Genomic DNA, 15,684 nt, shown 5'->3' with positions numbered 1-15,684 from the left:
CAGGGTCCGAACACAATCCACGTCCTTTATGTCGGTAGGTGGCAGGGTCCGAACACAATCCAAGTCCTTCATGTCGGTAGGTGGCAGGGTCCGAACACAATCCAAGTCCTTCATGTCGGTAGGTGGCAGGGTCCGAACACAATCGATTTCCTTCATGTCGGTAGGTGGCAGGGTCCGAACACAATCGAAGTCCTTCATGTCGGTAGGTGAAGGGTCCGAACACAATCCAAGTCGTTCATTTTTGTAGGTGAAATCCAAACACAATCCAAGACCTACATGCTGGTAGATGTATGTAGGGTCCGAACACAATCCAGGTCCTCCATGTCGGTAGGTGAAAATGTTATGTCCAAACACAATCTAAGTCCTTCCTGTTGATCGGTACTGAAAAAAAACGTAAATAAATAAGATATACTTTTCTAACATGCTTGGTTGACTTGAAGACTTACACAATGATGTTCATGTAAAATGATTTAATTTTGTTGATACGCGTTCTGTACCTCTGTCCTTCATGAAATGTAATCGTATACTTTATTGTTGAATGTTTCTTGTCGTATCAATATCGTTAATTTATATATCTTTATTGGTCAATATCCTGATATATTTATAACATGTTTTTAAATAATATTTCACTGACTGGTTTGGATGGTTGATACCGCCAAAATTATTTTACAACATTTACAACATCGAAGTCCTTCATATCGGTAGGTGGCATTGTCCGAACACAATCGAAGTCCTTCATATCGGTAGGTGTGGCATGGTCCGAACACAATCGAAGTCCTTCATATTGGTAGTTGGCAGGTTTTCGAACACAATGGAAGTCCTTCATGGGCGGTAGGTGGCAGAGTCCCGAACACATTCCAAGTCCTTCATATCGGTAGGTGGCAGGGTCCGAACACAATCCAAGTCCTTCATGTCGGTAGGTGGCAGAGTCCGAACACAATCGAAGTCCTTCATATCGGTAGTTGGCAGGGTCCGAACACAATCGGAGTCCTTCATATCGGTAAGTGGTGGCAGGGTCCGAACACAATCCAAGTCCTTCATATCGTGTAGGTGGGCAGGGGCAGTCCGAACACAATCGAAGTCCTTCATATCGGTAGGTTGGGCAGGGTCCGAACACAATTCAAGTCCTTTATGTCGGTAGGTGGCAGGGTCCAAACACAATCCAAGTCCTTCATATCGGTAGGTGGCAGGGTCCGACTACAATCCAAGTCCTTCATATCGGTAGGTGGCAGGGTCCGAACACCAATCCAAGTCCTTCATGTCGGTAGTTGGCAGGGTCCGAAACACAATCAAGTCCCTTTATGTCGGTAGGTGGCAGGGTCGTCCGAACACAATCCACGTCCTTCATGTCGGTAGGTGGCAGGGTCCGAACACAATCCAAGTCCTTCATGTCGGTAGGTGGCAGGGTCCGAACACAATCCAAGTCCTTCATGTCGGTAGGTGGCAGGGGCCGAACACAATCGATTTCCTTCATGTCGGTAGATGGCAGGGTCCGAACACAATCGAAGTCCTTCATGTCGGTAGGTGAAGGGTCCGAACACAATCCAAGTCGTTCATTTTTGTAGGTGAAATCCAAACACAATCCAAGACCTACATGCTGGTAGATGTATGTAGGGTCCGAACACAATCCAGGTCCTCCATGTCGGTAGGTGAAAATGTTATGTCCAAACACAATCTAAGTCCTTCCTGTTGATCGGTACTGAAAAAAAACGTAAATAAATAAGATATACTTTTCTAACATGCTTGGTTGACTTGAAGACTTACACAATGATGTTCATGTAAAATGATTTAATTTTGTTGATACGCGTTCTGTACCTCTGTCCTTCATGAAATGTAATCGTATACTCTATTGTTGAATGTTTCTTGTCGTATCGATATCGTTAATTTATATATCTTTATTGGTCAATATCCTGATATATTTATAACATGTTTTTAAATAATATTTCACTGACTGGTTTGTGGTTGATACCGCCAAATATTTACAACATTTTTTTTTATATAATATTTCACTGACGGGTTGCTGGTTGATACCCCAAAATATTTACAACATGGTTGTTGATATAATATTTCAATGACTTATTGTTAGTTGATACCTCGACATATTTACAACATGTTTTTTATATAATATTTCACTGACTGGTTGATGGTTGATTCCTCGACATATTTACTTTATATATGTATGTTTGTTGATATAATATATCACTGACTGGTTAGTGGTTGATACCTCGACATATTTACAACATGTTTTTTTACATAATATTTCAATGACTTGTTGTTGGTTGATACCTCGACATGTTAACAACATTTTTGTTGATATAATAGTTCACTGACTGAGCTGGTTGTTGGTTGATACCTCGATATTTACTTTATATATATGTTTATAGATATAATATTCCACTGACTGGTTGTTGGTTGATATTTCGACATACATTCTATATATATATCTTTGTTGATATAATATTTTATTGATTGGCTTAAGGTTGATATTTTGGTATTCCTATTATCAATTACGTTAGCTGACATAATGCATATATCTTATTCTCAGCTGATTTGAAGAATGCCTTTTGTTTTGATTCAATCTTTGTAGTCATATTTCTGTTCTAGGATCTCACAGAAGTTTGTAACTTATTAACCCCATGTGTATTGTGTGTGGGCTTTCATTCTGGCGAAAAGGACAAAGAAGAATGCGATGAAGATTGTAACATGAACAGATTACATATTGTAGAGAAGTTACCGGGTAAATAAACATTGGGAAACGTAAAGTTGTATAACTGTCATGGAGTTGTATAAAATACAATTTATCTTATCTACAAAAATATATATATGATCGATAATACAGTCGCTTATTATTAATTATTGGCTTTAAATCAACTTCTCAGAATGTATTTAAAAATATTCGTTTTTTATTCATATATTTTATGTTGTAGATTCTCTTAATAATCGTATTATCATTGTGGCTATTATTTCTGTTACTGACACCCCCGATAATTCTATCATAAGTCTGTCTATATTTTCTGTTACTGACACTCCCGATAATTCTATCATAAGTCTGTCTATATTTTCTGTTACAGACTCCCGGTAAAATTGCACCATCATTCAGTCTATAATTTGTGTTACAGACTCTCCCCAAAAATCGTATCATTATTCTGTCTATATTTTCTGTTACAGACTCCACCGATAATTGTATCATCATTCTGTCTATATTTTCTGTTACAGAAACCCCCGATAATTGAATCGTCATTCTGTCTCTATTTCCTGTTACAGACTTCCCCGATAATTGTATCATGTATCTGTCTATATTTCTGTTACAGACTTTCCCGATAATTGTATCATCTTTCTGTCTATATTTCTGTTACAGACTTCCCCGATAATTAAATCATCTATCTGTCTATAATTCTGTTACAGACTTCCCCGATAATTGTATCATCATTCTGTCTATATTTTCTGTTACAGACTCACTCGATAATCGTGTTTGTCGCCACACAGACACAGATGAGTGTGTTGTTACTTTCTCTCATACTGACGAGTCATTTTACGCCATGTCAGTATACATTCAGGATCAAAAAGGTAAGCCAATCATGCCGTATATTTAAAAGTTGATTTGGTATCAACTCGCTGAAAAATTTCTTATTAAAGAATATGTTTTCAGTTTTATAATTGATAAGATTTCATATAATAGAATATGTTATTATTGTTATGACTGATCAGATTTCTTCTTAAGGAATAAGTTATCATTTTTATTATTAATCAGATTTCTTATTTAAGAATATGCTATTATTTAATTATTAATCATATTTCTTATTAAGGATTAAGTAAGCGTTTTTATTGTTGACTAGATTTCTTATAACAGAATATGTAATTATACCCTCCTTTCTCCGAAACGTGGGATATGAATTTGGGTTTGTCCGTCTGTCTGTATGTAACACTTCGTTTCTGTGCAATAACTGTAACAAATGTGAACCGATTTTCTTCAAACTAAGTGACAAGTTAAATTCCTTAAGGGCTCGGCCAAGTTCGATCGCGACTGTCGATGGGCCTTATTTAGCGGAGTTATGGCCTTTTGAATTGCAGTACTAAAAACGTCATTTTCTGCCATTTCCATGCAATAAGTTTAACAAATGTAAACCGATTTTGTTCAAACTTAATAACAAGGTTAAATGCCTTAAGGACTCGGCCAAGTTCGATCGCGACTTTCAACTAGCCTTAATTAGCGGAGTTATGGCCCGTTGCTTAAATAAAAAATTCAGTTTCTGCCACTTTCGTACAATAACTGTAATACATATTAACCGATTTTCTTCAAACTCGGTAACAAGGTTGAATGCCTTAATGCCTGGCCATGTTTGATCAACTCTTTCAGCGGATTTTATTTATCAGGGTTATGGCCATTTAATTTACAAATGTCATTTGTCTGCAGTTTCTGTGTAATAACTAACAAATGTTAAAACTAATATCGTTAAAACTTGGTAACAAAGTTAAATGCCTTAGCCAAGTTCGATCGCCACTTTTGGCAGATCTTAATTAGCAGAGCTATGGCCCTTTGATTTAATAAAAAAAGGCATTTCCTGCCACTTCCGTACAATAACTGTAATAGATATTAACCGATTTTCTTCAAGCTTGGTAACAAAGTTAAATGTCTTACTTCCGAACAAGACTTCAGTTTATTTTTTCATGTTTCATCCAAGGTTAAACCTAACCTCAATAAAGTTTACCTATAATATGTCCTCATACCGGGGGATGGAAATTCCACGAATTTGCTTGTTATTTTTATGATTGGTCAGCTTTCTTTTTAAGAATATTTTATCATTTTTATGATTGATCAGATTTCATATTAAAAAATATAATATCATATTTATTATTGATCAGATTTCTTATCATGTAATATGTTTTCATTTTTATTATCGATCAGATTTATTGTTTAAGAATATGTTATCTTTTTTATTATTGATCAGATTTATTATTAAAAAAATTCTAATCATTTTTATGATTGATCAGATTTCTTATTTAAGAGTATCTTATCATTTTTATTATTGATCAGATTTCTTATCAAAGAATATGTAAGCATTTTTGTTATTGACCAGATTTCTTATAACAGAATATTTCAGCATTTTTATTATTACCAGATTTCTTATGAAGGAATATGTTATCATTTTTATTATTGATCAAATTTCTTATCAAACAATATGTTTTCATTTTTATTATTGATCAGATATCTTATCAAAGAATAAGTTATTTTTTTGTTATTGATCATATTTCTAAAGAAATGTTATCGGATTTCCATAAAACACGTCTCTGGATTCTATTCACACTTCCTTGTTGTTAAACTTGGTTACATTTATAAAAGAAATATTGTAAAGCAAAGATTTTAACCCTCTTATTTAAATTGAAATGAAAATCTCTGGGAATCAATTTAGGATCTTACATGAGTGTTCATTTCATATGCGATTCTATAAAACGAGTCTAAGAAGTTTTTATTTTTGCGAGCCTTGACGAGTAAAAATTAAAACTTCGAGACGAGTTTCATAAAATCGCAGATGAAATGAACACAAATTTAAGTTATTTTTTTATCACATAAATACAGATTCCTACAAAACAAAGAATTCAAACTGTATTCCGGAAGGGTTTAATACAGTTCTATATTAAGTAAACTTAACAAAAGTAGTTGGGAGAAGGGCAGTATAAATACATGATGCGATAAGATTAGGAGTGGGGCAATATAAATATACGATGCGATAAGCTTGGGAGTGGGGCAATATAAATATACGATGCGATAAGCTTGGGAGTGGGGCAATATAAATACACGATGCGATAAGATTGGGAGTGGGGCAGTATAAATACACGATGCGATAAGATTGGGAGAAGGGCAGTATAAATACACGATGCGATAAGATTGGGAGTGGGGCAGTATAAATACATGATGCGATATAAATTGGGAGAAGGGCAGTATAAATACACGATGCGCTCAGATTGGGAGTGGGGCAATATAAATACATGATGCGATAAGATTGGGAGTGGGGCAGTATAAATACATGATGCGATCAGATTGGGAGTGGCGCAATATAAATATAAAAACACATGATGCGATAAGATTGGGAGTGGGGCAATATAAATACACGATGCGATAAGATTGGGAGTGGGGCAATATAAATACACGATGCGATAAGATTGGGAGTGGGGCAATATAAATACACGATGCGATAAGATTGGGAGTGGGGCACTATAAATACACGATGCGATAAGATTGGGAGTGGGGCAGTATAAATACACGATGCGATAAGATTGGGTGTGGGGCAGTATAAATACATGATGCGATAAGATTGGGAGTGGGGCAATATAAATACACGATGCGATAAGATTGGGAATGGGGCAATATAAATACACGATGCGATAAGATTGGGAGTGGGGGCAGTATAAATACACGATGCGATAAGATTGGGAGTGGGGCATGTATAAATACATGATGCGATAAGATTGGGAGTGGGGCAGTATAAATACACGATGCGATAAGATTGGGAGTGGGGCAATATAAATACATGATGCGATAAGATTGGTAGTGGGGGCAGTATAAAATACATGATGCGATAAGATTGGGAGTGGGGATGTATAAATACATGATGCGATAAGATTGGGAGTGGGGCAGTAAAAAATACACGATGCGATAAGATTGGTTGGGGCATAAAATACGATGCATAGTAGTGGGCATATAAACACATGATGCGATAAGATTGGTAGTGGGGCAATATAAATACATGATGCGATAAGATTGGGAGTGGGGCATGTATAAAATACATGATGCGATAAGATTGGGAGTGGGGCAGTAAAAATACACGATGCGATAAGATTGGGAGTGGGGCAATAAAAAATACATGATGCAATAAGATTGGGAGTGGGGCAATATAAATACATGATGCGATAAGATTGGGAGTGGGGCAGTATAAATACATGATGCGATAAGATTGGGAGTGGGGCACTATAAATACACGATGCGATAAGATTGGGAGTGGGGCAATATAAAACACATGATGCGATAAGATTGGGAGTGGGGCAGTATAAATACATGATGCGATAAGATTGGGAGTGGGGCAATATAAATACATGATGCGATAAGATTGGGAGTGGGGCAGTATAAATACATGATGCGATAGATTGGGAGTGGGGCAGTATAAATACATGATGCGATCAGATTGGGAGTGGGGCAATATAAATATAAAAACACATGATGCGATCAGATTGGGAGTGGGGCAATATAAATACATGATGCGATAAGATTGGGAGTGGGTGCAATATAAAATACATGATGCGATCAGATTGGGAGTGGGGCAATATAAATATAAAAACACATGATGCGATCAGATTGGGAGTGGGGCAATATAAAATACATGAGATGCGATAAGATTGGGAGTGGGGCAATATAAATACATGATGCGATAAGATTGGGAGTGGGGCAGTATAAATACATGATGCGATAAGATTGGGAGTGGGGCACTATAATAAAATACATGATGCGATAAGATTGGGAGAGTGGGGCAGTATAAAAATACATCGATGCGATCAGATTGGGAGTGGGGCAACTATAAATACATGATGCGAGTAAGATTGGGAGTGGGGCACTGATATAAATACACGATTGCGATCAGATTGGGAGTGGGTACTATAAAAATACAAGATGCGATGAGATTGGGAGTGGGGCACTATAAATATACGATGCGATAAGATTGGGAGTAGGGCAGTATAAATGCATGATGCGATGAGATTGGGAGTGGGGCAAGTATAAATACATGATGCGATAAGATTGGAGTGGGGCAATATAATCACATGATGCGATAAGATTGGGAGTGGGGCAATATAAAATACATGATGCGATAAGATTGGGAGTGGGGCAGTATAAATACATGATGCGATAAGATTGGGAGTGGGGCAGTATAAATACATGATAAATACATGATGCGATAAGATTGGGAGTGGGGCATATAAATACATGATGCGATAGATTGGGAGTGGGGCAGTATAAATACATGATGCGATAAGATTGGGAGTGGGGCAGTATAAATACATGATGCGATAAGATTGGGAGTGGGGCAGTATAAAATACATGATGCAATACAGTGGGAATACATGATGCGATCAGATTGGGAGTGGGGCAATATAAATACATGATGCGATAAGATTGGGAGTGGGGCAATATAAATACATGATGCGATAAGATTGGGAGTGGGGCAATATAAATACATGATGCGATAAGATTGGGAGTGGGTCGCAATATAAAATACATGATGCGATAAGATTGGGAGTGGGGCAATATATAAATACATGATGCGATCAGATTGGGAGTGGGGCATATAAATACATGATGCGATCAGATTGGGAGTGGGGCAATATATAAATACATGATGCGATAAGATTGGGAGTGGGCAATATAAAATACATGATGCGATCAGATTGGGAGTGGGGCAATATAAATACATAGAATTGGGAGTGGGCATGCGATAAGATTGGGAGTGGGGCAATATAAATACATGATGCGATCAGATTGGGAGTGGGGCACTATAACAATACACGATGCGATAAGATTGGGAGTGGGGCACTATAACAATTCACGATGCGATACGATTGGGAGTGGGGCACTATAAATACACGATGCGATAAGATTGGGAGTGGGGCAATATAAATACACGATGCGATAAGATTGGAAGCGGGGCAATATAAATACACAATGCGATAAGATTGGGAGTGGGGCACTATAAATACAGGATGCGATAAGACTGGGAGTGGGGCACTATAACAATACAAGATGTGATCAGATTGGGAGTGGGGCACTATAAATACAAGATGCGATCAGATTGGGAGTGGGGCACTATAACAATACACGATGCGCTCAGATTGGGAGTCGGGTACTATAACAATACAAGATGCGATGAGATTGGGAGTGGGGCACTATAACAATACAAGATGCGATAAGATTGGGAGTGGGGCACTATAAATACACGATGCGATAAGATTGGGAGTGGGGCACTATAAATACAAGATGCGATAAGATTGGGAGTGGGGCAATATAAAAATACATGATGCGATAAGATTGGGAGTGGGGCAATATAAATACATGATGCGATAAGATTGGGAAGTGGGGCAGTATAAATACATGATGCGATAAGATTGGGAGTGGGGCAATATAAAATACATGATGCGATAAGATTGGGAGTGGGGCAATATAAATACATGATGCGATAAGATTGGGAGTGGGGCAATATAAATACATGATGCGATAAGATTGGGAGTGGGGCAATATAAATACACGATGCGATAAGATTGGGAGTGGGGCAATATAAATACATGATGCGATAAGATTGGGAGTGGGGCAGTATAAATACATGATGCGATAAGATTGGGAGTGGGGCAATATAAATACATGATGCGATAAGATTGGGAGTGGGGCAATATAAATACATGATGCGATAAGATTGGGAGTGGGGCAATATAAATACATGATGCGATAAGATTGGGAGTGGGGCAATATAAATACATGATGCGATAAGATTGGGAGTGGGGCAATATAAATACATGATGCGATAAGATTGGGAGTGGGGCACTATAACAATACAAGATGCGATAAGATTGGGAGTGGGGCAATATAAATACATGATGCGATAAGATTGGGAGTGGGGCAATAAAATATACAAAAGATGCGATAGATTGGGATGGGAGTGGGGCAATATAAATACATGATGCGATAAGATTGGGAGTGGGGCAGTATAAATACATGATGCGATAAGATTGGGAGTGGGGCAGTATAAATACATGATGCGATAAGATTGGGAGTGGGGCAATATAAATACATGATGCGATAAGATTGGGAGTGGGGCAATATAAATACATGATGCGATAAGATATTGGGAGTGGGCAGCAATATAAATACATGATGCGATAAGATTGGGAGTGGGGCAGTATAAATACATGATGCGATAAGATTGGGAGTGGGGCACTATAAATAATACATGATGCGATAAGATTGGGAGTGGGGCACTATAAATACAAGATGCGATCAGATTGGGAGTGGGGCACTATAACAATACACGATGCGATCAGATTGGGAGTCGGGTACTATAACAATACAAGATGCGATGAGATTGGGAGTGGGGCACTATAAATACACGATGCGATAAGATTGGGAGTGGGGCAATATAAATACATGATGCGATAAGATTGGGAGTGGGGCAGTATAAATACATGATGCGATAAGATTGGGAGTGGGGCAGTATAAATACATGATGCGATAAGATTGGGAGTGGGGCAGTATAAATACATGATGCGATAAGATTGGGAGTGGGGCAATATAAATACATGATGCGATAAGATTGGGAGTGGGGCAATATAAATACATGATGCGATAAGATTGGGAGTGGGGCAGTATAAATACATGATGCGATAAGATTGGGAGTGGGGCAGTATAAATACACATGATGCGATAAGATTGGGAGTGGGGCAATATAAATACATGATGCGATAAGATTGGGAGTGGGGCAATATAAATACATGATGCGATAAGATTGGGAGTGGGGCAATATAAATACATGATGCGATGATGCGATAAGATTGGGAGTGGGGCAATATAAATACATGATGCGATAAGATTGGGAGTGGGGCAATATAAATACATGATGCGATCAGATTGGGAGTGGCGCAATATAAATACATGATGCGATCAGATTGGGAGTGGCGCAATATAAATACATGATGCGATAAGATTGGGAGTGGGGCACTATAACAATACAAGATGCGATCAGATTGGGAGTGGGGCACTATAACAATACAAGATGTGATCAGATTGGGAGTGGGGCACTATAAATACAAGATGCGATCAGATTGGGAGTGGGGCACTATAACAATACACGATGCGCTCAGATTGGGAGTCGGGTACTATAAATACAAGATGCGATAAGATTGGGAGTGGGGCACTATAACAATACACGATGCGATAAGATTGGGAGTGGGGTACTATAACAATACACGATGCGATAAGATTGGGAGTGGGGCAGTATAAATATTGGGATGGGGCGATGCGATAAGATTGGGAGTGGGGCAGTATAAATATACATGATGCGATAAGATTGGGAGTGGGGCAATATAAATACATGATGCGATAAGATTGGGAGTGGGGCAGTATAAATACAAGATGCGATAGATTGGGAGTGGGGGCAATATAAATGGGGCACAATAAAAATACATGATGCGATAAGATTGGGAGTGGGGCAGTATAAATACATGATGCGATAAGATTGGGAGTGGGGCAGTATAAATACACGATGCGATAAGATTGGGAGTGGGGCAATATAAATACATGATGCGATAAGATTGGGAGTGGGGCAGTATAAATACATGATGCGATAAGATTGGGAGTGGGGCAATATAAATACATGATGCGATAAGATTGGGAGTGGGGCAATATAAATACATGATGCGATAAGATTGGGAGTGGGGCACATATATAAATACATGATGCGATAAGATTGGGAGTGGGGCACTATAAAATACATGATGCGATAAGATTGGGAGTGGGGCAAATATAAATACATGATGCGATCAGATTGGGAGTGGGGCAACAATAAATATACATGATGCGATAAGATTGGGAGTGGGGCACTATAACCAATACAAGATGCGATCAGATTCGGGAGTGGGGCACTATAACAATACAAGATGCGATAAGATTGGGAGTGGGGCACTATAAATACAAGATGCGATAAGATTGGGAGTGGGGCAATATAAAATACACATGCGATAAGATTGGGAGTGATCGGGTACATAGACAATACAAGATGCGATGAGATTGGGAGTGGGGCACTATAATATACACCGATGCGATCAGATTGGGAGTGGGGCACTATAAATACACGATGCGATAAGATTGGGATGTGGGGCACTTATACACAATACGATAAGTTGGGAGTGGGCACTATAACACATTACACGATTGCGATAAGATTCGGGGAGCTAGGGCACTATATAAATACACGATGCGATAAGATTGGGAGTTGGGGCACTATAACAATACACGATGCGATTAGATTGGGAGTGGGGCACTATAAACAATTAAAACGATGCGATAAGATTGGGAGTGGGGCACTATAAATACAAGATGCGATAAGATTGGGAGTGGGGCACTATAACATACACGATGCGATAAGATTGGGAGTGGGGCAGTATAAATACATGATGCGATAAGATTGGGAGTGGGGCAGTATAAATACACGATGCGATAAGATTGGGAGTGGGGCAATATAAATACATGATGCGATAAGATTGGGAGTGGGGCAGTATAAATACATGATGCGATAAGATTGGGAGTGGGGCAATATAAATACATGATGCGATAAGATTGGGAGTGGGGCAATATAAATACATGATGCGATAAGATTGGGAGTGGCGCAATATAAATACATGATGCGATCAGATTGGGAGTGGGGCAATATAAATACATGATGCGATAAGATTGGGAGTGGCGCAATAATAAATACATGATGCATGATGGGAGTGATACAGATTAAGATTGGGAGTGGGGCAATATAAATACATGATGCGATCAGATTGGGAGTGGCGCAATATAAATACATGATGCGATAAGATTGGGAGTGGGGCACTATAACAATACAAGATGCGATCAGATTGGGAGTGGGGCACTATAAATACAAGATGCGATCAGATTGGGAGTGGGGCACTATAACAATACACGATGCGATCAGATTGGGAGTGGGGCACTATAACAATACAAGATGCGATAAGATTGGGAGTGGGGCACTATAAATACACGATGCGATAAGATTGGGAGTGGGGCACTATAACAATACACGATGCGATCAGATTGGGAGTGGGGCACTATAAATACACGATGCGATAAGATTGGGAGTGGGGCAGTATAAATACACGATGCGATAAGATTGGGAGTGGGGCAATATAAACACATGATGCGATAAGATTGGGAGTGGGGCAGTATAAATACATGATGCGATAAGATTGGGAGTGGGGCAATATAAATACATGATGCGATAAGATTGGGAGTGGGGCAGTATAAATACATGATGCGATCAGATTGGGAGTGGCGCAATATAAATACATGATGCGATCAGATTGGGAGTGGGGCAATATAAATACATGATGCGATAAGATTGGGAGTGGGGCAATATAAATACATGATGCGATAAGATTGGGAGTGGCGCAATATAAATACATGATGCGATCAGATTGGGAGTGGGGCAATATAAATACATGATGCGATAAGATTGGGAGTGGGGCAATATAAATACATGATGCGATCAGATTGGGAGTGGCGCAATATAAATACATGATGCGATCAGATTGGGAGTGGGGCAATATAAATACATGATGCGATCAGATTGGGAGTGGCGCAATATAAATACATGATGCGATAAGATTGGGAGTGGGGCACTATAACAATACAAGATGCGATCAGATTGGGAGTGGGGCACTATAACAATACAAGATGCGATCAGATTGGGAGTGGGGCACTATAACAATACAAGATGCGATCAGATTGGGAGTGGGGCACTATAAATACAAGATGCGATCAGATTGGGAGTGGGGCACTATAACAATACACGATGCGCTCAGATTGGGAGTGGGGCACTATAAATACAAGATGCGATAAGATTGGGAGTGGGGCACTATAAATACACGATGCGATAAGATTGGGAGTGGGGCACTATAAATACACGATGCGATAAGATTGGGAGTGGGGCACTATAAATACATGATGCGATAAGATTGGGAGTGGGGCATATATAAATACACGATGCGATAAGATTGGGAGTGGGGCACTATAAATACACGATGCGATAAGATTGGGAGTGGGGCAGTATAAATACATGATGCGATAAGATTGGGAGTGGGGCAGTATAAATACACGATGCGATAAGATTGGGAGTGGGGCAATATAAATACATGATGCGATAAGATTGGGAGTGGTGGGGCAGTTATAAATACATGATGCGATAAGATTGGGAGTGGGGCAGTATAAAATACATGATGCGATCAGATTGGGAGTTGGGGCAATATAAATACATGATGCGATCAGATTGGTGGAGTCGGGCAATATAAATACATGATGCGATAAGATTGGGAGTGGGGCAATATAAATACATGATGCGATAAGATTGGGAGTGGGGCAATATAAATACATGATGCGATAAGATTGGGAGTGGGGCAATATAAATACATGATGCGATAAGATTGGGAGTGGGGCAATATAAATACATGATGCGATAAGATTGGGAGTGGGGCAATATAAATACATGATGCGATCAGATTGGGAGTGGGGCAATATAACAATACATGATGCGATAAGATTGGGAGTGGGGCACTATAACAATACAAGATGTGATCAGATTGGGAGTGGGGCACTATAAATACAAGATGCGATCAGATTGGGAGTGGGGCACTATAAATACACGATGCGATCAGATTGGGAGTGGGGCACTATAACAATACACGATGCGATCAGATTGGGAGTGGGGCACTATAACAATACAAGATGCGATAAGATTGGGAGTGGGGCACTATAAATACACGATGCGATAAGATTGGGAGTGGGGCACTATAACAATACACGATGCGATAAGATTGGGAGTGGGGCACTATAACAATACACGATGCGATAAGATTGGGAGTGGGGCACTATAACAATACACGATGCGATAAGATTGGGAGTGGGGCACTATAACAATACACGATGCGATCAGATTGGGAGTGGGGCACTATAAAATACACGATGCGATAAGAATTGGGAGAAGTGGGGCACTATAAATATACAACGATGCGATAAGATTGGGAGTGGGGCACTATAATAATACACGATGCGATAAGATTGGGGAGTTTGGGCACTATAAATACAAAATACACGATGCGATAAGATTGGGAGTGGGGCACTATAATTACACGATACGATAAGATTGGGAGTGGGGCACTATAACAATACACGATGCGATAAGATTGGGAGTGGGGCACTATAACAATACAAGATGCGATAAGATTGGGAGTGGGGCACTATAAATACACGATGCGATAAGATTGGGAGTGGGGCAATATAAAATACATGATGCGATAAGATTGGGAGAGTGGGGCAATATAAAACACATGATGCGATAAGATTGGGAGTGGGGCACTATAAATACATGATGCGATAAGATTGGGAGTGGGGCACTATAACAATACACGATGCGATAAGATTGGGAGTGGGGCACTATAAATACACGATGCGATAAGATTGGGAGTGGGGCAATATAAATACATGATGCGATAAGATTGGGAGTGGGGCAGTATAAATACATGATGCGATAAGATTGGGAGTGGGGCAGTATAAATACATGATGCGATAAGATTGGGAGTGGGGCAATATAAATACACGATGAGATAAGATTGGGAGTGGGGCACTATAAATACATGATGCGATAAGATTGGGAGTCGGGCACTATAACAATACAAGATGCGATCAGATTGGGAGTGGGGCACTATAAATACAAGATGCGATAAGATTGGGAGTGGGGCACTATAAATACACGATGCGATCAGATTGGGATGAGATTGGGAGTCGGTTACTATAACAATACAAGATGCGATCAAGATTGGGAGTGGGGCACTATAAATACATGATGCGATCTCAGATGCACTATAAGAATT

At 39.3% G+C, this 15,684-nt stretch overlaps 1 protein-coding gene across 1 annotated transcript in view; it reads left to right on the top strand.

Moving 5' to 3' along the window:
• The window catches only part of LOC138305123 (integrin beta-3-like), a 99,558-nt gene extending 95,711 nt beyond the window's left edge, over positions 1-3,847 (top strand). Inside the window, exons 9-11 of the mRNA XM_069245522.1 lie at positions 2,605-2,737; positions 3,454-3,567; positions 3,837-3,847. Of these exons, the coding sequence (XP_069101623.1) occupies positions 2,605-2,737; positions 3,454-3,567; positions 3,837-3,847 (258 nt within the window). The remainder of the gene's footprint in view (positions 1-2,604; positions 2,738-3,453; positions 3,568-3,836) is intronic.
• The last annotated feature ends 11,837 nt before the right edge of the window (positions 3,848-15,684 follow it).

This window comes from Argopecten irradians, chromosome 12 (assembly GCF_041381155.1).
Source record: "Argopecten irradians isolate NY chromosome 12, Ai_NY, whole genome shotgun sequence".
NCBI lineage: Eukaryota > Metazoa > Mollusca > Bivalvia > Pectinida > Pectinidae > Argopecten > Argopecten irradians.
This window is presented reverse-complemented; position numbering and strand designations above follow the sequence as displayed.